The 26,233-nt window shown below is 42.1% G+C and overlaps 3 protein-coding genes across 3 annotated transcripts in view; all 3 read right to left on the reverse strand.

Annotated features, from left to right (window-relative positions):
* The window catches only part of LOC122556516 (uncharacterized threonine-rich GPI-anchored glycoprotein PJ4664.02-like), a 138,875-nt gene extending 122,048 nt beyond the window's left edge, over positions 1-16,827 (reverse strand). The window contains exon 1 of the mRNA XM_043703248.1: positions 11,321-16,827. Coding sequence (XP_043559183.1) covers positions 11,321-16,801 — 5,481 coding nt within the window. The 5' untranslated portion in view covers positions 16,802-16,827. The remainder of the gene's footprint in view (positions 1-11,320) is intronic.
* On the reverse strand, positions 16,806-22,362 carry LOC122539505 (uncharacterized threonine-rich GPI-anchored glycoprotein PJ4664.02-like). Its single transcript, XM_043674446.1, has 2 exons — positions 17,969-22,362; positions 16,806-17,766 (listed from the first exon to the last, which is right to left on the reverse strand). Exons 1-2 carry the CDS (start codon positions 22,360-22,362, stop codon positions 16,806-16,808), a joined length of 5,355 nt encoding a protein of 1,784 aa, XP_043530381.1.
* A 1,903-nt stretch (positions 22,363-24,265) lies between these two features.
* The window catches only part of LOC122539512 (otogelin-like protein), a 248,549-nt gene continuing 246,581 nt past the window's right edge, over positions 24,266-26,233 (reverse strand). Inside the window, exon 17 of the mRNA XM_043674458.1 lies at positions 24,266-25,596. Coding sequence (XP_043530393.1) covers positions 24,266-25,596 — 1,331 coding nt within the window. The remainder of the gene's footprint in view (positions 25,597-26,233) is intronic.

A 26,233-nucleotide genomic window follows, 5' to 3' on the forward strand; every position in this document is an offset into this window, starting at 1 on the left:
TGGTACGTGTATGGAATGAGCTGCCAGAGGAAGTGGTGGAGGCTGGTACAATTGCAACATTTAAGAGGCATTTGGATGGGTACATGAATAGGAAGGGTTTGGAGGGATATGGGCCGGGTGCTGGCAGGTGGGACTAGATTGGGTTGGGATATCTGGTCGGCATGGACAGGTTGGACCAAAGGGTCTGTTTCCATGCTGTACATCTCTATGACTTTATGACTCTATGAAAGAGATGCTTCAATTATTAGGACTCAGTGGATTCTATCGGAACTTTGTTCCAAACTTCAGCAGTGTAGTGGCATCGTTAACTGATTTGCTGAAGAAGAACACAAAGTTTCCGTGGACAGAACCATGCCAGGAGGCATTCGACCATTTGAAATCAATACTAGCCACAAACCAGTTTTAGGTACACCAAACTTTTCAAACCTTTTAAAGTCACCATCAATGCTAGTGACATTGGAGTTGGAGTTGTACTCCTCCAGGAAGATGAGGATGGGATTGAGCTGCCAGTTGGTTACTTTTCGAAGAAGATCAACATCCCCCAGAGGAAATACTTCACAATCGTAAAGGAGCTATCGAGTTTGGTACTGGCCTTACAGCATTTCAATTTGTATATCACGAACAATGTGTCAGAGACGATTGTATACACTGACCACAATCCGCTTAAATTCTTAGAATTTTTTAAAGATAGGAATATGAGACTATTCCATTGGAGTCTTATGTTACCGACTTTTATTTTTAAAATCGTACATATTGCGGATTAGAAGAATGGAATCACAGAAATGTTATTGCAGATTTAACTGGTGAGTTTAGATGAGCTTTGTCTTTATTTACTGTTTTATGTCTGTATACACAGGTATAAGGGAAGACGTTAAAGTGAACTTATATGAAAGTTATCTGTATCTTAGGGTAACGTGTTTAAAAAGTAGAAAAAAAATGAGGCTATCTTTTCATTATGATAGTTCATTTTTTTCTTAAGATGAAGATGTGGGTATTCCTTTAAGTGAGTTAAAAGCAACAGAACTATTGGACACAACACTAAATGTTCTCAAAAAGGTAACAATGTAACACTGGTTCAAACAATTCGATTAGTTTGTTGCTTGGAGACAAAAACAAATTTGAATTCAGCCAATCAGTTTAAATTATACCCGAAACATAACAAACTCCAATCAAGTTTGAATTGTGTATATTGACCACCTTAAAAGCCAATGACACATTCCGATGCTCTGGAGTATAAGACTGGGGAAAATTGAACAGTTGAGGGGAGATCTGCCACGTCCAAGCACGTAAGCGATTGCTTGAAAGAAATCTCTCTTAAAAGTCCCTTTTCGATCAGTAACCTATAACGCAGTAATTCCTAACAAGGAGAAAAGAAGACACAGGAAGATCCAAAGACAAGAACCTACAGCTTCCTGGTTTTGAGATAAGAAGTGTTGTTTTGTAAATTTTAATTGGGAGTTTTATCGGACTAATATTATGGAAGGGAAGCTAAAAGATAGGTTAGAGAAAGAAATTGTAAACAGTGGTTAGTTAATTATTCTCTGTTATGCTTTAAGAAATAAAATTGTAAATTTTTACTTTAAATAGTTCTTGGCCACTCAATCTTTACAGATTACTGCACGGGATAAATCTTTTCTGTGTTGCTGGTTTTAAATTAAGTAGAAGGGTTATACCATGTCGTAACATTACTGAAATCCTGAAACACCACATGAACCGCTTTACCCTCATCCACCCGTTTTAGTCACCATCGCAAAGAACTTAATAAGGTTTGTGAGGCATGACCCTCACTTCAAAAAATCATGTTGACTGTCCCTAATCAACTTATTCCTCTCTAGATGATTAGAAATCCTAACTCTCATAACCTTTTCCAACACTTTACCATAACCGAAGTAAGGCTCACTGGTCTATAATTACCAGGGTTGTCTCTACTCCCCTTCTTGAACAACGGAACAACATTTGCTATCCTCCAGTCTTCTGGCACTATTCCTGCCGACAATGATGACATAACGATCAAAGCCAAAGTTTCGGAAATATCCTCCCTGGCTTCCCAGAGATAAATCCCAACTAGTCCATGGACTTACCTATTTTCACACTTTCCAGAAATGCTAAAATGTCCTCCTGGTGAACCTCAATCCCATCTAGTATCTCAGTATTCTCCTCACAACATTGTCTTTTTCCAGTGTGAATACTGACTTAGTGCTTCCCCTAGCTCCTTGGACTCCCTGCACAACTTCCCACTACTGTCCTTGACTGGCCCTAATCTTTCTCTAGTCATTTTTTTGATCCTGATATACCTATAGAAAGCTTTAGGGTTTTCCAAGATCCTATCTGTGAATGATTTCTCATGTCCCCTTCTAGCTCTTCTTTGCTCTCTCTTTAGGTCTTTCCTGGCTAACGTGTAACTCTCAAGTGCCCTAACTGAGCCTTCACATCTTATCCTAACATAAGCCTTCTTCTTCCTCTTGACAAGAAATTCAACTTCTTTAGTCAGTACATATAACCTTTTGGTCATCCTTTTGGGTGACATGGTGGCTCAGTAGTTCGCACTGCTGCCTCAGAGCACTAGAGACTCGAGTTCAATTCAAGCTTTGGTCGACTGTCTGTGTGGAGTTTGCACATTCTCCCTGTGTCTGCGTGGGTTTCCTCCGGATGCTCCGGTTTCCTCCCACAGTCCAAAGATGTGCAGGTCAGGTGGACTGGCCATGCTAATCTGTCCAAAGTGTTGAGGGATGTGCTGTGTTCAGGGGTAGGGTAGGCTGGATGGGAATCTCTACGGAGGATCAATGGGCCAAATGGCCTGCTTCCACACTGTAGGGATTCTATGGTGGGAGATCTTGTTGTCAACTGTTTATAGTTTTAATATCAAGTCTTGGTTCATTTTAACATTCAAAACTGCAAACTAGAACTAGGAAGTAGGTTTTTCAGCCACTCAAGCCTGCCCTGCTATTCATTAAGTAACCGACTATTCTGTTTGTGTAATGAAGTCTACGTTCCCCCTCTACCCCAATACTCTTTGCTTAGCTGGGTGACCGTCAGGAGAGGGAAGGGGAATAGGTAGACAGTGTAGGGAATCCCTGTGGCCGTTTCCCTCAATAATAAGTATACCACTTTGGATGCTTCCTACCCACCAGGGAAAGCCACAGCAGCCAGGTGTCTGGCACTGAGCCTGTCTCAGTGCCTTAGAAGGGAAGGGGGGAGAATAGGAGGGCGATAGTGATAGGAGATTCAATGCTTAGAGGAACAGACAGGAGATTCTGTGGCTGAGAATGAGACTCACGGATGGGATGTTGCCATCCGGATGCCAGGGACAAGGATGTCTCAGATTGAGTCTACAGATTCTTAAAGGGAGAGGGAGAGCAGCCAGAAGTTGTCGTACCAATGACATAGCTAGGAAAAGGGATGAGGACCTTGAAAAAGTGAATTTAGGGAGTTAGGAAGGAAGCTAAAAAGAAGGACCTCAAGGGTAGTAATCTCTGGGTTACTGCCTGTACCACACACTAGTGAGGTCAAGAATAGGAAGACACGGTAGACAAATGCATGGCTGAAGAGTTAGTGCAAGGGGCTGGGTTTCAGATTTGTGGATCATCGGGTTCTCTTCTTGGGAAGGTATAACCTGCACAAAAGGGATGGGTTACACCTGAACTCAAGGGGGACCAATATCTTTGCAGACAGGTTTGCCATAGCTGTTGGGGAAGCTTTAAACTAGATTGGCAGGAGGGGTGGGACCAGAGTGTCAGGTCAGAAAATGCAGCAGTTTGTGTAAAGGTTGATGCAGTGAGCAGAGAGACTGTGAGGAAGGGTAGTCTAAAATGCCAAGAGGATGGCAGTCCCAGCAGAAAGGAAGAAGGAAACAATGCAGAGACCAGAGCGAAGGTTAGAAAAGAAAAAGGTAAAATTGGGCAACAGAATCAAAAGACAAAGAGATTGCTAGATTCTAAAGGGGTAGGAAGTTAAGGGATGCGGGTTTGTGCCCTGAATTAAGGATGAGATTACAGCAATAGGGAGAGACAATATAGGATCTAAGCAGCAAAATGTTGAACCCATTTGAGTGAAAATCTGGTATAGTAAGGGGAAGAATTCACTGGTGGGAGTAGTCTATGGGCCACTCAATAATAATGCTACATGGCGCATGTAAGAATGGAACGGCAGTAGTCATGGAGGACTTTAATTGGTCGACTCAAGTCGGTAGTGGCAGTCTTGAAGTGGAGTTCATAGAACACATCTGTGATCATTTTCTTGAACAGCATGTTACCAAACCGAAAAGATAGCGTGCAATCTTAGAACTGGTCCTGAGTAATGAGACAAATAAAATTAATGATCTCATAGTTAAGGATCCTCTGGGAAAGAGTGATCACAGAATGATTGAATTTCAGATAGAAATGGAGAATGAAATAGCATCATCTAAAACCAGGGTATTATGTTTAAACAATGGGAATTATAATGGGATGAAGGAGTTGGCTAAATTATACTAGGGACACAAGTTATATGGTGGAATGGTTGAAGAACAGTGGTGAACTTTCAAAGAGATTTTTCAAAGTATATTCCAGTCAAAAACAAGGATAGCAAGGATAGGAAGAGTCAGCCTTGGATAACTAAGGAAATAAAGGAAGTCATCCAATTAAAAGCTCAGGCTTACAAAATAGCCAAGAGCTGTGGGAAACAGGAAGATTGGAAAAACTTTGAAAAGCAACAAAGAACCAGGAAACAAGCAATAAAGAAAGAAAAGATAGATTACGAATGTAAACTAGCACAGAATATAAAAACAGGCGGGAAAAGATTTTATAAATATATAAAATGGAAAAGATTGGCTAAAGTGGACATAGGTCCCTTGCAGGATAAGAAAAGGGAATTAATATTGGGTAAAGCTGAAACAGCCGAGGGCTTGTATAACTATTTTATGTCAGTCTTCACAGTGGAAAGTGTGCCTAACATGCCAAAAAATGAAGTTAAGAATACGACAGGAGGTGAGGACCTCAATTCAATTGTTATCACTAAAGGGATAGTGTTGAGCAAGGTCCTGTCATTAACTGTATATCATTTCTGCAACTGATCTATATCCTGCTGTATCCTTTGACAACCTTCTAAGGATCACAAAAAGCAGAGTTCCCAGTATGGATCCCTGTGGAACACAACTAGTCACAGACCTCCAGCTTGAAAGACACCCTTTCACCAGTACCCTCTGCCTTCTATGGGCAAGCCAATTCTCAATCCACGCAGCCAAGTCATAGTAGATCTCATGCCTACCATGATGCAGTGAGCAGAGAGAGGAAGGGTAGTTTAAAATGCCAAGAGGATGGCAGTCCAGGCAGAAAGGAAGAAGGAAACAATGCAGAGACAAGAACGAAGGTTAGAAAAGAAAAAAGTAAAATTGGGCAACAGAAAGCCTTACTAAAATCCTTGTGGGCAAAATCCACTGCTCTATTTTCATCAATTATCTTTGTCACTTCCTCTAAAAAATCAATCAAGTTATTATGACATGACCTGCCCTGCACAAAGCCCTGCTGACTGGCCCTAATTAGGTCATGCTTTTCCATGCATCTCCAAAAGTTTCCCAAAGACTTGAACTAAAACACAGTTTAAAAATGAAGGTATTCCATTTGAGACAGAGATGAAAAGGATTTTTCCCTCTCAGGGAGCTGTGATCCTTTGGAACTCTAATTCCGATGAACAGAATATACAGGATAATTTTTAAGACAGAGGTAGACAGATTCTTAACTATCATGAGAGTAAATAGTTGTCAGGAATGCTGAGTTGAAGCCACAATCAATTAGCTTTGATATTTTTGAACAACAGCTCAGGCTAGAGAGGCCAGGAATTTAGTCCTATTTAGACTTCAACCAGGATTGTTTTAGGTAAAGGAAATTGATCTGAATCTGAACATATGAGGCATCTATTTCCCTCTGGAAAGCTTCAGTTGAACTTACCTCCACCAAACTGTCAGACAGTGGATTCCAGATCTCAATCATTCTCTGTATGACTTTTAAAAACTCTTCTTTTGCACATTACTTTAAAACCTATGCTCTCTTTCTCTTCAGCCTTTTAAAAGTGGGACCTGTGAAGATCACATCTTTTTTGTTTTTATTTTCTGAAAATAATTTCTTTATTTTCATGAGGACCAAAGTGTGAAAAAGAATGCTGCTTTATCCAAGAAAATATAGAAGGAGATGTTGCAGCTTTAATGCAAGTTATTGAAACGCATTGTGAGGTTTCTTTTACACTGTTGCCTTGTTCAAGCAGTGGGAGAGGATTCTTGGCTCCTCGGCACTGTGGCTGGGAGTACAGGTAGTTTTGCCCAGAAAGAGCCTATTGGCTGGTTTGTAATCCAGGACCAACTGTATGGGTCAGAAGTGCTATGCGTGACAATTCTCTGAATGGCTGCAAGGCAGGTGAGCAGCCTGTGTGCAAATAATACAGTGGCGGAAAGCCTGCAGACTCTGAAAAAAGACAACATCTTCTCTCTCTGGAACAGCTTTAGAGTTGGGGCCTTGACTGTAAGGGGAACGGACAAGTGGGTTGTGTGGCTGTAAACAAGACTCTTGAATGGTATGTTGTCTTCCTGTTCTGGGATGTGTCAGAGCGACTGCAGGGCATTCTGCAGTCGTGGTACAACATCAGGGATACAAAAAGAAATGAAGTCCTGCAACTGGAATTTAGAGAGTCAGGTAGTAGATTAAAGAAGATGACAACTAAGGTTGTAATCTCTGATTCCTTCCAGTACCACATGCTATTGTATAGGAATAGGAAAGCAGGTCAGATGAGTACATGGTTAAAGGGGTGGTGTAGGAGAGACAACTTTAGATTTTTGGATTATTGGGACAGTTTCTGGGGGAGATAGAACCTGTACAAGCTGGATGAGTTGTAATTGAATCAGAATGGGTCCAATATCCTTGCTGGGAGGATTTCTTGTGCTATCAGGGAGGTTTAAACTAATTTGGCAAAGTGGTGGAGCACGGAGCAAATGTAAAGCAGCAAGTTTCAGTCAGATTCAGAAGGAATATTAGGACAGTACAGCAGACAGAGAAGACATGAGCATGAAAAGGCACATGGGAGGGTTGGAAAGTTACATTGTGTGTATTTTAATGCAAGAAGCCTGACTGGTAATATTGATGAATTTAGAGCGTTGTTGGGAATTTGAAAATGTTGCAATAACTGAGACATGGAGGGTAGAACTAGCAGCTCAACAATACAGGCTATAGCAGCTTAAGGCACGATAGAGGGGGAATGTAACAGAATTGGGACATTCCATTATTGATTAAAGAAACCATTGCTGCATTAATGAGGGAGGAATTCTTAGAAGGTTCTTCAAGTGAGGCCATCTGGGTAGAACCTAGTAACAAAATAAGGGTAATGACTTTGCTGAAATTATACTACAGGCCTCCCAACAGCCAGAGGGAGACAGAGCAGCAGATGTAGGCAAATCACGGAGAAGTGTGACAGGAATAGAGTTATAGAAGATTTCAACTTTATGAACATTAACTGGGATGGCCTTAATGTAAAAGGATTAGTTGGGGTGGAAGTTTTAAAAGTGCATCCAGGAGATCTTTTTATGCCATTACAAAGATAGTCCTATCAGAGATGGGCAGTGCTAGAGCTAAGTTGAGAGTGTGGTGCTGGAAAAGCACAGCAGGTCAGGCAACATCCGAGGAGCAGAAGAATCACGTTTCAGGCATAAGCCCTTCATCAGGAATGACAGGAGTGCTAGAACTAATCCTGGGGGATGAAGCCAGTCAAGTGGTTGAAGTGTTAATGGGCAAGCATTTTGGGAATAATGGTGTAAGTTTCAAAGTCATTATGCAAAATGATAAGGATAGTGTAGAATTAAGTGTCTAAATTGGGCAAGGTCAATTTCAATATCATAGAGTCATAAAGTCATTGAGATGTACAGCATGGAAACAGACCCTTCGGTCCAACCCGTCCATGCCGATCAGATATCCCAACCCAATCTAGTCCCACCTGCCTGCACCCGGCCCATATCCCTCCAAACCCTTCCTATTCATATACCCATCCAAATGCCTCTTGCATGTTTCAATTGTACCAGCCTCCACCACTTCCTCTGGCAGCTCATTCCACACATGTGACCACCTTCTGTGTGAAAAAGTTGCCCCTCAGGTCTCTTTTATATCTTTCCCCTCTCACCCTAAACCTGGGCCCTCTAGTTCTGCACTCCCCCACCCCAGGGAAAAGACTTTGCCTATTTATCCTATCCATGCCCCTCATAATTTTGTAAACCTCTATAAGGTCACCCCTCAGCCTCCGATGCTCCAGGGAAAACAGCCCCAGCCTGTTCAACCTCTCCCTATAGCTCAAATCCTCCAACCTTGGCAACATCCTTGTAAATCTTTTCTGAACCCTTTCAAGCTTCACAACATCTTTCTGATAGGAAGGAGACCAGAATTGCATGCAATATTCCAACAGTGGCCTAACCAATGTCCTGTACAGCCGCAACATGACCTCCCAACTCCTGTACTCAATACTCTGACCAATAAAGGAAAGCATACCAAACGCCTTCTTCACTATCCTATCTACCTGCGACTCCACTTTCAAGGAGCTATGAACCTGCACTCCAAGGTCTCTTTGTTCAGCAACACTCCCTAGGACCTTACCATTAAGTGTATAAGTCCTGCTAAGATTTGCTTTCCCAAAATGCAGCACCTCGCATTTATCTGAATTAAACTCCATCTGCCACTTCTCAGCCCATTGGCCCATCTGGTCAAGATCCTGATGTAAGATCTTCGCTGTCCATTACACCTCCAATTGTGGTGTCATCTGCAAACTTACTAACTGTCCCTCTTAAGCTCACATCCAAATCATTTATGTAAATGATAAAAAGTAGAGGACCCAGCATCAATCCTTGTGGCACTCCAGATTTGGCAAACATAGATTGGCAGCAGTTACTTGCAGCTAGATCAACATTTAGAACTGAGAGACTTTTAAAAGTATTATCGTGAGTAATCAGAGCAGCATGTTCCTCTAAGAGTGAAGGGCAAGGGAAGCAAGTCTAAGGAACTCTGGATATTAAGAGATATAAAATATTAGATAAAGAAAAAGAAAGAAGCACATGTCAGGTACAGTGCAGTAAAAACAGGGGATGTCCTTCAATAGAATAGAGTGTAAAAGGTTGTTTAAAAAAAAACTTAGGAGCGTAAAGAGGGGCCACAAAATATCTGTGCCAGATAGGACTAAGGAAAACTCAAAGGCTTTTTATAAGTATATTAAGAGTAAGTGGATTACCAGGGAAAGAGTGGACCCTATTAGAGACCAAAAGGGAAACGTATGTGTGGAAGCAGAGGTCATAGGTGAGGTCTTAAATGAATATTTCTAATCTGTAGTCACAGCACAGAAAGATATTACAGCTGGGGATTTCAGTTGGGGTGGTGAGGTTTTGGAACATGTTAAGATTAATAAGGAGGAAGTATTCTGTGGTGTAGGATTAAGCAACATTTTAAAAGGCAGGGGTTGATCAGGGATAGTCAGAACAGGCTTGTTGGAGAGAGATCCTGTCTGGCAAATTTAATTGAGCTTTTTGAAAAGGTGATTAAATATATTGCTGACGATAGTGCTGTTGATGTGGTTTACATGGATTTCAGTAAGGTATTTGAGAAGGTCTCATATGACAGGCTGGTCCACAAGATGAAAGCCTCTGGCATCCAAGACAATTTGCAGATGGGATCCAAAATTAGCTTACCAACACAAGACAAAGAGAGGAAGGTTGTTTTTGTAAAAGGAAGCTTGTGACCAGTGGTGTACAACAGGGATTGGTACTGGGACCCTTGCTGTTTGTTGTGTACATTTACGACTAGGATGTGAATATAGAAGGTATAATTACTAAGTTTGCAGATGCACTTGAAAATTGGAGATGATGTTGATAGTGAGAGGGATGGTCTGATATTGATTAACTGGTAAATTGCACAGAGCAATGGCAGAAGGAATTTAATCCTAATAAGTGTGAGATGATTTGGGAGGCCTAATAAAGAACGGTTGTACACAATGAATGGTAGGTCCTTAGGGAGTGCTGAGGAACAAAGGGACCATGGTGTTTGAGTCCAAAGTGTCAGCGCAATTAGGTAGGGCATAGAGAAAGGCAGGAGCAGGGAAGTCTTGTCACAACCTAATATATCATTGTTTAAGCCATAGGTGGAATACTGTGTGCAGTTCTGGTTGCTACACTATTGGAAGATTGCACTGGAGATGGTGCACAGGAGATTCACCAAGGATGTTGCCTGGAATGGAATATCTAATTTACAACAAGAGACTGAGCAGGCTGGGTTTGTTTTCTCTAGAGCAGAGGATGCTAAGGGGAGATCTGATTGAGGTACATAAAAATATGAGAGGCATATTGAGAGTAGATCATGTCACTGTTTTCCCCATGGCAGATATATCTAAGGCCAGAGGGCATAGTTCAAGATAGGGAGTTAGTGGTTTAGAGGAGATCTGAGAAAAATACTTTCCCCCAGAGGGTGGTAGAAATATGGAACATGCTGCCTGAGAGGGTGGTGGAGACAGGTACTCTCACAATATTTATGAAACATCTGGACAAGGACTAACAATGCCAAGGCATAGTACGTTGTGAACCAAGTACAAGTAAATGGGATTAGTGTAGTTTGATTTTTGTTGGTCGGAATAAACATGGTGGTTTGAAGGGCCTGTTTCAATGCTGGATGATTATGTGATATCTCATGGCATTATGTGGACTGATGCTTTTGAATTGTGTTCTGTCAATATTTTATTATCCAATTATAACACCTATTTTTTATTTGACTATCTATCTGTACCTATATGCAAGGGTTTTAGAAGGTATCAAGTAAAAGTTAAACAGTCATAAATGATAAGTTTCATTTGTTTGTCTGTGTTCAGACCTGAGTTATTTGTAATGAGCAGTTTTTTCGTTCTGTGCAGAAACCTGGTCAGTGTTTTCTATTAACATGATTGTCAGGCAGGTGAGTTACAGAACTTGAGTAATTTGATTAAATATTTAATTTTAGTAACTAATATGGGAGTACTGGGCCTGCACTATTAGTACATTTTACCAAATGGGCTGTGACAAAATGTCTTCATATCTACTCTTCCACGCCCCTCATAATTTTGAACACTTTTACTCACATACATATTACTTCCTTAAATTTGATCTTCTGCAGGGACATATTTAATTCCTCCTCAGTCTCGTATATACATTCCACATCCTTAGTAACTTAGTCAACAATACAAATCCTATTTCAGTTTACATTAACTAAGCCTCTAATTACAATATTTTGAGATTACTACTATAAAGTAAATAAAATATGGTAATGACGATCACAAAGTGCATCCAGCACAGACTTACATCTCCAGTCAATTCATTGGATGAATTTGGACCCTCAGAAGATATTCCCATGTTTGAAACCCCTTGTTTTCTTTCACTTATAAACAAAATAGAGAATCTTGAAATAGATGAATTGCTTGAAGGAACTGCAGGACTTGAAAGGGTCTCATTGACAGAAGTGTTGGCATTTGCATGCTCACTTGTGATTAATTTAATGCCGGCATCTTTTGGAGTTGTATTGGTGACTGCACTTTCAGGAGCAAGCATTGTGACTCCAGATAGATGAGCAGATGAATCCATGTCAATAGTTTCTAGAGTGGTAGAGTTGTCCATGGTCTCAAGGGCAAGTAAACCATTGCCATTACTCTTAGTTTCAGGAACAGTTACATTAGTATTGATAACCACAGGATAAGAAATGTTCATATTACTACTTTTACCTATAATCTCTGGAGCGACTGAGTCAATGTCATTGCCTGTAATTATAGCTGTAGTCTTATTGTTGATATTGTTCATGAATTTATTTGCAATTTTGCTGGTATCATTCCCCACTGTCTCAAGACTGATTGTATTGCCAACACTGGTCTTGGTGCCCAAGGTTTCAGCTGTTGTTGCATTGTTGGTTGAGCCCACTACCTCAAGGGCAGTTGTGTCCTTGTTGGTCAGTTGAGTATCAGCAGTAGTTGCATTGGTGTAGGTGCTCCTAGGCTCAGTTTGAATTGGATTGGTGTCATTATCCATTATTTTTATCATGGTAATATTTGTGTTGCGCCCCTGGCTTTGAACAGTTGTATTGTTCTCAGCTTTCCAGTCTTTTGGGTTGGTTGGGTTGGTATCATTTCTCACAGTCTTGGAAATGGTTGACTTAGTGTCTGTCTCAGTTTCAAGAGTGAGTGTATTGGAGTCTATGCCACTAGGTTCAAGAGTGCAATTATTGCTATTTGTACAGTTGTCCTCAAGAATGGTTGTATTGATATCACTGCTGATGGCTTCAAGGATAGTTGTACTTGTGTTGATGTCTCTGTGGTTGTTCCCAGGAATCCAAACCATTATGTTGATGTCAATGCCTGCATTTCCAGCAGCAGGTAGATGAGTATCATTGTTCTGGTTCTCAGAAGGTGTTAAAGTAGTGTCATTGCCCAGAGCCTCACTAATAGTTGCTTTGACATTATTCTCTACAACATCAGGAACAACAGCCTTTGTGTCATCACCCATGTTTTTATTGGCAGTTGTATTTATGAATGTAGCCATAATTTCAGAGGTATTCCTATTTATGTGGGATGGCATTGTCTCAGGAGCACCTATACTGATGTTGCTATTGGTCACCTTGTCAGTATTTTCAGGGGTGGTTATACTTGTGTTGGTCTCTTTAATTTCAAGACTGCTTGCATCTGTGTTGTTGACCATTATTTGAGTGATTGTATTGGTGTTATTGACTATTGTTGCCCAAGTGGTTATATTTGAATGGAAAACCATAACTTTAGGAATGGTTGCACTGGTATGGGCTTTGATAGTCTCAGGTGTGATTGCATTAGTGTGGATGACCATATCTTCAGGAACAGCTATATTGACCTGAGTAGCCATAGTTCCAGGGGCAGCTGAATTGATGTGTGGTATCATACTGTCATAAGTGGTTTCATTAGTTAGAGTGGGTAATGTGGTAATATTGATTTTGGTGTCGATAATTTCCATAGCAGCTATACTGGTCTCGGTGACCCAATTCTGAAGAGTGACTGTATTTGTTTGGTTGATCATTGTGTCAGGTTTGAATCTACTGGTGATAATACTCTTTATCTCATCTGTGGTTACATGGGTCCTTGCAGGCATAGTCTTGACAACACTTGTACTTATTGTGGCACCCATAGTTTCAGGAGTGGACTTATTAGAGTCAATGTTTAGAGTTTCTGGAATTGCTGAATCAGGTTCAATGATTTTAGTTTCATGAATGGTTGAGTCACTGTCGTTATCTGTAATCTCAGTAGTTGCATTTTTCTTGATGCTTCTAATTCCACGAATCATTTTGCTAGTGTCATTGTCCATAATTCCAGTAGGAACTATATTAGAATAAATGCTCACATGTTCAGGAGCAGCTGTAGAATTGTTTATGCCTCTAGTTCCAGAAAGGTTTGAAGCTGATACATTAACCATTAATTCAGAAGTGGATATGTTGAAATGTGTGCCTCTAGTTTGAAGAATATTTGAATAGATAGTATCGTTCATGGTTATGGAAATACTCACACTGATGTTGCTTCCTATATGGCCAAAGGTGGTTGTATTGCTGAGGTTGAATATTGTTTCTGAAGCAGCTATATCTGCAGTCTTTCCAGTATATTCTGACTTCGGTATACTAATATTTGGCTCTTTTGTTTCAAGGATTACTAATTCGTTGTTACTGACCATCATCACTTCAGAGCTCATATTGGATTCATTAACAATAGTTCCTACAGACTTTGTTTGTGTACTGCTTTCATTAGTCTCAACCAAAGGTACACCAGTGTAATTTTTAAGGGGGTCAGGAATAGAATCATTGACTGTAGTTCCTGAAGTGGTTGCATTTGTCTTGTTAATAGTTTGAGAACTGGTTATGTTTGAGTAATTAGTGATGGTTTCAAGAACTGTTATATTTGTGTGGGCAGAAATAACACCTGAAATATTTGAATTGGTGGAAGTGCCCCTAATTTCAGGAGCTGTTCTATTGATGTTGGTGATGACAGTTTCATGGGGTGCAGATTTTGAAAGGGTGCTTAAAGTCTCAAGAGCAATTGTTTTGGTGACGTAAGCCATGCTTTTCTGAGCACTTGTACTGGTATGAGTGAACATGGTTTCAGGAGCAGTGTTATCAGTGCGGGTGGACATGGTTTCAGGAGCAGTTGTATTAGTGTGGGTGGACATGGTTTCAGGAGTCATTACGTCAGTGTTAGTGGACATCTTTTCAGGAGTAGTTGTATTGGTGTGGGTGGACATGGCTTCAGGAGCTGTTGTATTGCTGTGGGTGGACCTGATTTCAGGAGCCATTTTATCAGTGTTGGCCGACATGCTTTCAGGAGCTGTCGTTCCAGTCAGGATGAACATGGTTTCAGGAGCGGTTGGATTGGTGTTGGCAGACATGGCGTCAAAAGCTGTTGCATTAGTCTGGGTAAGCATGGTTTCAGGAACAGTTGCTTTGGTGTGGATGGACATGGTCTGAGGAGCAGTTGTATTGGTGTGGATGGACATGTTTTCAGGAACAGTTATATTGTTCTGGGTGGACATGGTTTCAGGAGCAGTTGTATTGGTCTGTGGGAACATGGTTTCAGAAGCAATTGTATTGGTGTGGATGGACATGGTTTCAGGAGCAGTTAGATTGGTGTGTATGGACACGGTTTCAGGAGCAATTGCATTGGTGTGGATGGATATGGTTTCAGGAGCAGTTAGATTGGTGTGTATGGACACGGTTTCAGGAGCAATTCTATTGGTGTGGATGGACATGGTTTCAGGAGCAGTTGTATTGATGTGGATTAACATGGTTTCAGGGGCAGTTGTATTGGTGTGGATGGTCATGGATTCAGGAACAGTTGGATTGGTTTGTGTGGACATAGTTTCAGGACCTGTTTTGTTGGTCTGGGTGGATGTGTTCTCAGGAGCAGTTGTATTGGTATAGGTGGACATAGTCTCAGGAACAGTTGTATTGGTGTGGGTGGACATGGATTCAGGAACAGTTGTATTGGTGTGGATGGACATGGTTTCAGGAGCACTTGTATTGGTGTGGATGGATATGGTCTTGGGTGCTATTGTATTGGTGTGGATGGACATCGTTTCAGGTGCCGTTGTATTGATGTGGGTGGACATGGTTTCAGGAACAGTTATATTGGTGTGGATGGACATTGTTTCAGGGGCTGTTGTATTGGTGTGGGTGGACATGGTTTCAGGACCTGTTGCATTCGTCTGGGTGGACAAGGTCTCAGGAACAGTTGTATTGGTGTGGGTGGACACGGATTCAGGAACAGTTGTGTTGGTGTGGATGGACATGGTTTCAGGAGCACTTGTATTGGTGTGGGTGGACATGGTTTCAGGAACAATTGCATTGGTGTGGATGGACATGGTTTCAGGAACAGTTGTATTGGTGTGGGTGGTCATAGGTTCAGGAATAATTGTATTGGTGGGGATGGATCTGATTTCAGGAGCTGTTGAATCTATGCGGGTCGATACAGTTATAATGTTCTGGGTGGACATAGTTTCAGGAGCAGTTGGATTGGTGTATGTGGACTTGAATTCAGAAGCTGTTGTATTGGTCTGGGTGAATATGGTTTCAGGAGCAGTTCTATTGGTGTGGAAGGACATGATCTGAGGAGCAGTTGTATTGGTGTGGGTGGCCATGGTTTCAGGAGAAGTTGTATTGGTGTGGATGGTCATGGTTTCAGGAACAGTTGTATTGGCGTGGATGGACATCGTTTCAGGTGCAGTTGTATTGATGTGGATGGACATGGTTTCAGGAACAGTTGTATTGGTGTGAATGGACATCGTTTCAGGTGCAGTTGTATTGGTCTGGGTGGACATGGTCTCAGGTGCAGTTGTATTGGTGTAGATGGACATGGTTTCAGGAGCAGTTGTATTGGTGTGGATGGACATAGTTTCAGGTGCAGTTGTATTGGTGTGGGTGGACATGGTTTCAGGTGCAGATGTATTGGTCTGGGTGGACATGGTCTCAGGTGCAGTTGTATTGGTGTAGATGGACATGGTTTCAGGAGCAGTTGTATTGGTGTGGATGGACATCGTTTCAGGTGCAGTTGTATTGGTGTGGGTGGACATGGTTTCAGGACCTGTTGTGTTGGCCTGGGTGGACATGGTCTCAGGAGCAGTTCTATTGGTGTGGATGGACATGGTTTCAGGAGTTGTATTGGTGTGGATGGTCTTGGTTTCGGGAATATTTGTATTGGTGGGGATGGATCTGATTTCAGGAGCTGTTGAATCTATGTGGGTGGACATGGTTTCACGAACAGTTGTACTGTTTTGGTTGGACATCGTTTCAGGAGTAGTTGTATTGTTCTGCATGAACATGGTTTCAGGAGCAGTTTGATTGGTGTATGTGGTCCTGAATTCAGAAGCTGTTGTATTGGTCTCGGTGAATATGGTTTCAGGAGCAGTTCTATTGGTGTAGGTGGACATGGTCTGAGGAGCAGTTGTATTGGTGTGGGTGGACAGGGTTTCAGGAACAGTTGTATTGTTCTGGGTGGACATGGTTTCACGAGCAGTTGTATTGCTGAGGATAGACATGGTTTCAGGAGCAGTTGTATTGGTGTGGATGAACATGGTTTCAGGAGCAGTTGTATTGGTGTGGATGGTCATGGTTTCAAGAACAGTTGTATTGCTGTTGATGGACATGGTTTCAGGAGCAGTTACATTGATGTGGGTGGACATGGTTTCATGAGCAGTTGTATTGGTGTGGGTGGACATGGTTTCAGGAGCAGTTGTATTGGTGTGGATGGTCATGGTTTCAGGAGCAGTTGTATTGGTGTGGGTGGTCATGGTTTCAGGAGCAGTTGCATTGATGTGGGTGGACATGGTTTATGGTTTCAGGAGCAGTTGCATTGATGTGGGTGGACATGGTTTCATGAGCATTTGTATTGGTGTGTAAGGACCTGATTTCAGCAGCTGTTGTATTAGTCTGGGTGAACATGGTTTCAGGAGTAGTTCTATTGGTGTAGATGGACATGGTTTCAGGAGCAGTTGTATTGATGTGAGTGGACATGGTCTCAGGAACAGTTGTATTGGTGTGGGTGGACATAGATTCAGGAACAGTTGTATTGGTGTGGATGGACATGGTTTCAGGAGCACTTGTATTGGTGTGGATGGATATAGTTTCGGGTGCCATTGTATTGGTGTGGATGGACATTGTTTCAGGTGCTGTTGTATTGATGTGGATGGACATGGTTTCAGGAGCAGTTGTATTGGTGTGCATGGTCATGGTTTCAGGAGCAGTTGTATTAGTGTGTGAAAACATAGTTTCAGGACCTGTTTTATTGGTCTGGGTGGGTGTGTTCTCAGGAGCAGTTGTATTGATGTGGGTGGACATGGTTTCAGGAACAGTTGTATTGGTGTGGGTGGATATGGTGTCAGGAGCAGTTGTATTGGTGTGTGAGGACATAGTTTCAGGACCTGTTTTATTGGTCTGGGTGTGTGTGTTCTCAGGAGCAGTTGTATTGACATGGGGGGACACGGTTTCAGGAACAGTTGTATTGATGTGGATGGACATGGTTTCCGGGGCAGTTATATTGATGTGGGGGGACACAGTTTGAGGAGCAGTTGTATTGGTGTGGATGGTCATGGTTTCAGGGATATTTGTATTGGTGGGGATGGATCTGATTTCAGGAGCTGTTGAATCTATGTGTCTGGGCATGGTTTCACGAACAGTTATAATGTCATGGTTGGACATAGTTTCAGGGGTAGTTATATTGGTCTGGATGAACATGATTTCAGGAACAGTTTGATTGGTTTTTGTGGACCTGAATTCAGAAGCTGTTGTATTGGTCTGGGTGAATATAGTTTCAGGAGCAGTTCTATTGGTGTGGATGGACATGATTTTAGGAGCAGTTCTATTGGTGTGGATGGACATGGACTGAGGAGCAGTTGTATTGGTGTGGGTGGACATGGTTTCACCAGCAGTTCTATTGGATTTCAGGAACAGTTTGATTGGTTTTTGTGGACCTGAATTCAGAAGCTGTTGTATTGGTCTGGGTGAATATGGTTTCAGGAGCAGTTCTATTGGTGTGGATGGACATAGACTGAGGAGCAGTTGTATTGGTGTGGGTGGACATGATTTCACGAGCAATTGTATTGGTGTGTATGGACCTGATCGCTGGAGCAGTTGTATTGGTCTGTGTGAACATGGTTTCAGGAGCAGTTGTATTGGTGTGGGTGGACAAGGTTTCACCAGCAGTTCTATTGGTATGGGTGGACATGGTCTGAGGAGCAGTTGTATTGGTGTGGATGAACATGTTTTCAGGAATAGTTATATTGTTCTGGGTGGACATGGTTTCAGGAGCAGTTGTATTGGTGTGTATGGACCTGATCTCTGGAGCTGTTGCATTGGTCTGTGTGAACATGGTTTCAGGAGCAGTTGTATTGGTGTGGATGGAAATGGATTCAGGAACAGTTGTATTGGTGTGGGTAGACATGGTTTCAGGAGCAGTTGTATTGGTGTGGATGGACATGGTTTCCAGAGCAGTTGTATTGATGTGGGTGGACATAGTTTCACGAGCAGTTGTATTGGTGTATAAGGACCTGATTTCAGGAGCAGTTGTATTGGTCTGGGTGAACGTGGTTTCAGGAGCAGTTACATTGGTGTGGATTAACATGGTTTCAGGGGCAGTTGTATTGGTGTGGATGGACATGGTTTCAGGAGCAATTGTATTGATGTGGGTGGACATGGTTTCAGGAGCAGTTGTATTGGTGTGGATGGTCATGGATTCAGGAACAGTTGGATTGGTTTGTGTGGACATAGTTTCAGGACCTGTTTTGTTGGTCTGGTTGGATGTGTTCTCAGGAGCAGTTGTATTGGTGTGGGTGGACATGGTCTCAGGAACAGTTGTATTGGTGTGGGTGGACACGGATTCAGAAACAGTTGTATTGGTGTGGATGGTCATGGTTTCAGGAGCATTTGTATTGGTGTGGATGGATATAATTTCGGGTGCCATTGTATTGGTGTGGATGGACATTGTTTCAGGTGTCGTTGTATTGATGTGGATGGACATAATTTCAGGAGCAGTTGTATTGGTGTGGATGGTCATAGTTTCAGGAGTAGTTTTATTGGTGTGGATGGGCATGGTTTCAGGAACAGTTGTATTGGTGTGGGTGGACATGGTGTCAGGAGCAGTTGTATTAGTGAGTGAAGACATAGTTTCAGGACCTGTTTTATTGGTCTGGGTGGGTGTGTTCTCAGGAGCAGTTGTATTGGTGTGAATGGTCATGGTTTCAGGGATATTTGTATTGGTGGGGATGGATCTGATTTCAGGAGCTGTTGAATCTATGTGTCTGGGCATGGTTTCATGAACAGTTATAATGTCATGGTTGGACATAGTTTCAGGGGTAGTTATATTGGTCTGGATGAACATGATTTCAGGAACAGTTTGATTGGTTTTTGTGGACCTGAATTCAGAAGCTGTTGTATTGGTCTGGGTGAATATGGTTTCAGGAGCAGTTCTATTGGTGTGGATGGACATGATTTTAGAAGCAGTTCTATTGGTGTGGATGGACATGGACTGAGGAACAGTTGTATTGGTGTGGGTGGACATGGTTTCACGAGCAATTGTATTGGTGTGTATGGACCTGATCTCTGGAGCAGTTGTATTGGTCTGTGTGAACATGGTTTCAGGAGCTGTTGTATTGGTGTGGGTGGACAAGGTTTCACCAGCAGTTCTATTGGTGTGGGTGGACATGGTCTGAGGAGCAGTTGTATTGGTGTGGATGGACATGTTTTCAGGAATAGTTATATTGTTCTGGGTGGACATGGTTTCAGAAGCAGTTCTATTGGTGTGTATGGACTTGATCTCCGGAGCTGTTGCATTGGTCTGTGTGAACATGGTTTCAGGAGCAGTTGTATTGGTGTGGATGGAAATGGTTTCAGGAACAGTTGTATTGGTGTGGGTAGACGTGGTTTCAGGAGCAGTTGTATTGGTGTATAAGGACCTGATTTCAGGAGCAGTTGTATTGGTCTGGGTGAACGTGGTTTCAGGAGCAGTTGTATTGGTGTGGATGGTCATGGATTCAGGAACAGTTGGATTGGTTTGTGTAGACATAGTTTCAGGACCTGTTTTGTTGGTCTGGGTGGATGTGTTCTCAGCAGCAGTTGTATTGGTGTGGATGGACATAGTTTCAGGAAAAGTTGAATTGGAGTGGGTGGACACAATTTCAGGAGCAGTTTTATTGGTGTAGGGGGTCATGGTTTCAGGTGCAGTTGTATTGATGTGGAGGGACACGGTTTCAGGTGCAGTTGTGTTGGTGTGGATGGTCATGGTTTCAGGAATAGTTGTATTGGTGGAGATGGACCTGATTTCAGGAGCAGTTGCATTGATGTGGGTCGACATGGTTTCTGGAACATTTATATTGTTCTGGGTGGACATGGTTTCAGGAGCAGTTAGATTGGTGTATGTGGACCTGAATTCAGATGATGTTGAAACGATGCGAGTGGACATGGTTTCAGGTGTAGTTGTATTGATGTGGGGGTATGTAATTTCAGATGCAGTTAGATTGGTGTGTATGGACCTGATAGCAGGATCTGTTGAATCACTGTGGGTGAACATGGTTTCAGGAGTAATTGTATTGATGTGGATGGACATGGTTTCAGGAGCTGTTGTATTGGTCTGCGTGAACATGGTCTCAGAAGCAGTTAGATTGGTGTGGGTGGACATGGTTTCAGGAGCTGTTGTATTGGTGTGGATGGACATGGTATCAGGAGTTGTGTTGGTGTGGGTGGACATGGTTTCAGGAGCACTTGTATTGGTGTGGATGGACATGGTTTCAGGAGTTGTGTTGGTGTGGGTGGACATGGTTTCAGGAGTTGTGTTGATGTGGGTGGACGTGGTTTCAGGAGCACTTGTATTGGTGTGGGGGGACTCGGTTTCAGGAGCAGTGGTATTGGTGTGGGGGGGGACAGTTACAGGAGCAGTTGTATTGGTGTGGATGGACATGTTCTCAGGAGCAGTCGTATTGGTGTGGATGGACAAGGTTTCAGGAGCAGTTGTATTGATGTGGATGGCCATTGTTTCAGTAGTAGTTGTATTGATGGGGGTGGACATGGCTTCAGCAGAAATTGTGTTGGTATTGGTGGACACAATTTCAGGACCAGTTATTTTGATGCGAGGGGGCATGGATTCAGGAGCAGTTGTATTGATGAGGGTGGGCCTAGTTTTAGGAACAGTTGCAGTGGTGTGGGGGTACATGGTTTCAGGGGCAGTTGTATCAATGAGGGTGGACATGGTTTCACGAGCAGTTGCAATGGTGTGGGTGGACACAATTTCAGGAGTAGTTGTATTGGTATGGGTGGACATGATTTTGGGAGTGGTTGTATTGTTTTGGATGAACATGTTTATAGGAGCAATTGTATTCGAGTCGGTCGTCATCGTTGTAGGAATCATATTGGACTCTGTAACCATGTTTTCAGGAATCATCATATTAGTTTGGATATTCAGCATTTTAGGTGTAATTATGTTTCTATGGGTGTGGATAGTGGCTGACATGTCATTGTTCGTGCTATTGCCCTGTTTACCAGACATGGTTATATCAGTTCTGGATGGCATAGTCTTGGCAGCACGTGTATTTATAGTGGTGCCCACAGACTCTGGAGTGGTTGTATTGGAATCAATACTTAGAGTTCCTTGGGTTGCTTCAGCTTGGTCAATGATTCTATTTTCATGAATGATTGAGTCATTGTCATTACCTGTAATCTCTTGAGGAGTTGCAATTGTTTGGATGCTCCGAGTTCCACGGTTCCTTCTGCTTTTGTCTTTGTCCAATGTTCCAGTAGTGAGTATTTCAGAGTAAATGCTGTTATGTTCAGGAGCAGCTGTATCATTGTATATGCCATTAGTTCCAGCAATGTTTGAAACTGACTCGTTATCCATTAATTCAGAAAGGGTTGCATTGAAATTTGTATCTCTAGATTCAAGCGTGGTCAAAATGGCATCATTGTCCATTATTATAGGAACACCTATGTTGATTTTGTTTTCCAAACTCCCAAAAGTAAATGTATTGGCTTTCCTGACTATTGTCTCAGGAAGAGTTAGATTGGTATTGTTGTCAGCATTTTCAGGTTCAGCTACAGCGGCATTGGTCCCTTTAGTTTCAAGGATATTTGAATCTGTCACATTGATCCTCATTATTTTCATGTTAATATTGGTTTCATTTATTATAGTTCCAGGAGTTGTTGTATTTGTGTCATTGAACATAATCGCAGAAATGGCTGCATTAATGTTGCTGGTGTTGATTGCATGAACAGTTGAATCGATGAGGGTGCCCATAACTTCAGAATTTCTTTTACCAGTATTGGAAATGGTAGTTTTAAGGTTGGTTGTATTTGAGATAGTGTCCATCGTTTCAGGATCATTGGTGTCAGTGTGGACATAGTTCGATTCAATGCTGATTCTATTGGAGTTGGTGCTTACAGTTTCAAACGCAGCTGAGTTGGTAACCCTGTTTTCAGGTGCTGTTGTATTGACATGTGTGGCATTAGGTTCCAGAACCTTTGTAATGGTGTGGGTGACATTAGATTCAGGAGCAATTGTATTGGTGCCCGTGTTGTTAGTTTCAGGAGCAGTTGTATTAGTAAGTGTGTTGTTTATTTCAGGGATAGATGTATTGGTAAGTGTGGCATTAGGTTCAGGAGCAGTTGTATTGCTAAGTGTGGCATTAGTTTCAGGAGAAGTTGTATTATCTCGTGGAGCCCTAGTTTCAGGAGGGATTATTTTGGCCTGCATGTTCCTAGATTCAGGCACAGTTGTACTGTTGTCTGTGACCCCAGTTTCTAGAGCGGTTGTGTTGGACCATGTGATCTTAGTTTCAGGGGCAGTTGTATTGATAAGTATGGCTTTAGATTCAGGAGCAATTGTATTGGTAAGTGTGGTATTAGTTTCAGGAGCTGTTGTTTTGGCTTGCATATCCACAATTTCAGGAGGGATTATTTCCATTTGCATGATCCTAGATTCAGGCACAGTTGTACTGTTGTGAGTGAGCCTAGTTTCTGTAGCTGTCGTATTAGTGTGTATGACCCTAGTTTCAGACGCTGTTGTATTGAACCATGTGATTTTAGTTTCAGGAGCAATTGAATTGAACATTGTGGTCTTATCTTCTAGAGCAGTTGTACTGTTGTGTGTGACCCTAGTTTCTGGAGCAGTCGTGTTGGACCTTGTGATCTTAGTTTCAGAGACAGTTGTATTGATCTGGGTCACCATAATTTCGGGTGTAGTTATATTGCTATGAGTGATGGTCATTTCAAGTGCAGTTGCATTGTGAGTGACCATAGATTCAGGGGTAGTTGTACTGGTGTGAGCTACGCTAATTTCAGCAGTAGCTGTATTGGCATGCACTACCTGAGATTCAGGAGCAGTTGTGTTGAGTTGTGTGACCCTCGTTTCAGGAGGAATTATTTTGGTGCGGGTAACCCTAGTTTCAAGTGCTGTTGTATTGGTGTGGGTGAACCTAGTTTCAGGAGCAGCTGTATTGATCTGCGTCCCTGTAGTTTCAGGAGCAGTTATTTTCACGTGAGTAGCCATAGTTTCAGGAGCAGTTGTATTGATCTGGGTCAACATAGTTTCAGGAGCAGTTGTATTGATCTGGGTCAACATGGTTTCAGGAGCGGTTGTATTGATCTGGGTCAACATGGTTTCAGGAGCGGTTGTATTGATCCGGGTCAACATGGTTTCAGGAGCGGTTGTATTGATCTGGGTCAACATGGTTTCAGGAGCGGTTGTATTGATCTGGGTCAACATGATTTCAGGAGCGGTTGTATTGATCTGGGTCAACGTGGTTTCAGGAGCAGTTGTATTGATCTGGGTCAATGTGGTTTCAGGAGCGGTTGTATTGATCTGTGTCAATGTGGTTTCAGGAGCGGTTGTATTGATCTGGGTCAACATGGTTTCAGGAGCGGTTGTATTGATCTGGGTCAATGTGGTTTCAGGAGCGGTTGTATTGATTCGGGTCAATGTGGTTTCAGGAGCGGTTGTATTAATCTGGGTCAACATGGTTTCAGGAGCGGTTGTATTGATCTGGGTGAACATGGTTTCAGGAGCGGTTGTATTGATTCGGGTCAATGTGGTTTCAGGAGCTGTTGTATTGATTCGGGTCAATGTGGTTTCAGGAGCGGTTGTATTGATTCGGGTCAATGTGGTTTCAGGAGCGGTTGTATTGATCTGGGTCAACATGGTTTCAGGAGCGGTTGTATTGATTCGGGTCAACGTGGTTTCAGGAGCGGTTGTATTGATCTGGGTCAACATGGTTTCAGGAGCGGTTGTATTGATCTGCAGGTGCGGTTGTATTGATCTGGGTCAATGTGGTTTCAGGAGCGATTGTATTGATCTGGGTTAACATGGTTTCAGGAGTGGTTGTATTGATTTGGGTCAATGTGATTTCAGGAGCGGTTGTATTGATCTGGGTCAACATGGTTTCAGGTGCGGTTGTATTGATCTGGGTCAATGTGGTTTCAGGAGCGGTTGTATTGATCTGGGTCAACATGGTTTCAGGAGCGATTGTATTGATTCGGGTCAATGTGGTTTCAGGAGCAATTGTATTAATCTGGGTGGTCATAGTTTCAGAAGTAATTGTATTGATCTGGGTCACCTTAGTTGCAGGGGTAATTGTATGGGTGCGAATGGACATAGTTACAAGAGCACTTGTATTAATTTGAGAGGTCGTAGTCTCAGGAGTAGCTGTGTTAACCCATGTTGCCATAGTTTCAGGAGCTGCTGTATTGGTTAGCCTTGACATAGTTTCCGGAGCAGATGTATTGATCTGGATTGCTGTAGTTTCAGGAGCAATTATATTGGTTTGAATAGACAGTGTTTCAGGAGCAGTTGTGTTGATCTGGGTCGTCATAGTTTCAGGATCAAGTATATTGATTGGCCTGGACATAGTTTCAAGAGCAAATTTATTGCTGTTGGTGCTTATTTTCTCAGCAGCAGTTGTACTGGTGTTCATGTTTATTTTTTTCAAATTGTTTGCAGTGTTGTGGTTGACCAATGTTTCAGGAAATGTTGCATTTAATTGGATGTTAAATGTATCATGAACCAATTTTTTGATGTTGGTATCCCCAGCCTCATGAGTACTTGCATTTGTGAGGTTACCCCAAACTTCAGCAGTGATTGAATTGTATTGTGTGTACACACTTTTAGGTACATTTAAATTGGTCTGGGTGGACAGGGTTTCAGGAGCAGCTGTACTGTTTTTAGTGTCCATTGTCTTAAGAGCAATTGTATAATTGTGGGTATCTAATGTCTCAGCTGTGTTGAATTGGTTGCTAAATGTTTCCGAAACCATTGTGTTGATGTCACTGAGTCCAGGCTTATTAGTAGTTGTATTGGTCTGGATGTTCATAGTTTTAGGATTCATAGTATCATTAGATGTGGCTCTAATTTCATGTGTAGCTGTATTTATTTGCTGGAGTATTATTTCAGAATTGGTTGTATTGTTGGTGCCCATTGTTTCAGAAGTGAGCATACTGGTGTTATCAGTGATGGTATCAAGAATTTTGGTTTCAGTATTGGTTAATGGTGGTATAAATTCCATCAGAGGAACTCCTGGAAGCCTTGAATGTCCTGTTGCTGGTGAGGTACCTGGATGACAAAAATAAATTGTTACACTTATTTAAATTCATTCTTAAATATGTATGCCTGTGAATTTTTCTCTGAAATATGAGCATATTTATACCACAATAAAATGACAGTTGGCTGAGTATGGAGATGATAAAGTAATTGTAACGTCACTGTATTGTTTATCCAAAGGCCCAGGCTAAATCTCTGGGGGCATGCATTCAAATATTATTTAATTCAAGTATTATTTCAATGGAGAAGAACTACAGAAAGCTGCAGTACAAAGGAATTTGGGGTACTTGTACACCATACAAGTTAGCACACAGGTGCAGCAGGTAATCAGAAAGGCTATTGAGATGTTGGCCCTTATTGCGGGGGTGGGGGAGTGCAGTTTGGAGCATAACAATACAGATGTCTTGCTTCAACTGTACAAGGTGTTGGTGAAACCACACTGGAGTACTGTGAGAAGTTTTGGTCCCCCTAATTAAGAAAATATATTAATTAAGGAAACTCTCACCAACAAAAGAAAATTCTCTGCGCGCCAGATTGGTAAGGTAACTAGTTATTTTTTAATCTTTATTTTCCTACAGTCGCATTGGGAATTTAGAATATGGGGATTGGAGGTTAGGGTAGTTGAATGCTCCTCCTGCAGAATGCAGGA

Source organism: Chiloscyllium plagiosum, chromosome 2, assembly GCF_004010195.1.
Source record: "Chiloscyllium plagiosum isolate BGI_BamShark_2017 chromosome 2, ASM401019v2, whole genome shotgun sequence".
Lineage (NCBI taxonomy): Eukaryota > Metazoa > Chordata > Chondrichthyes > Orectolobiformes > Hemiscylliidae > Chiloscyllium > Chiloscyllium plagiosum.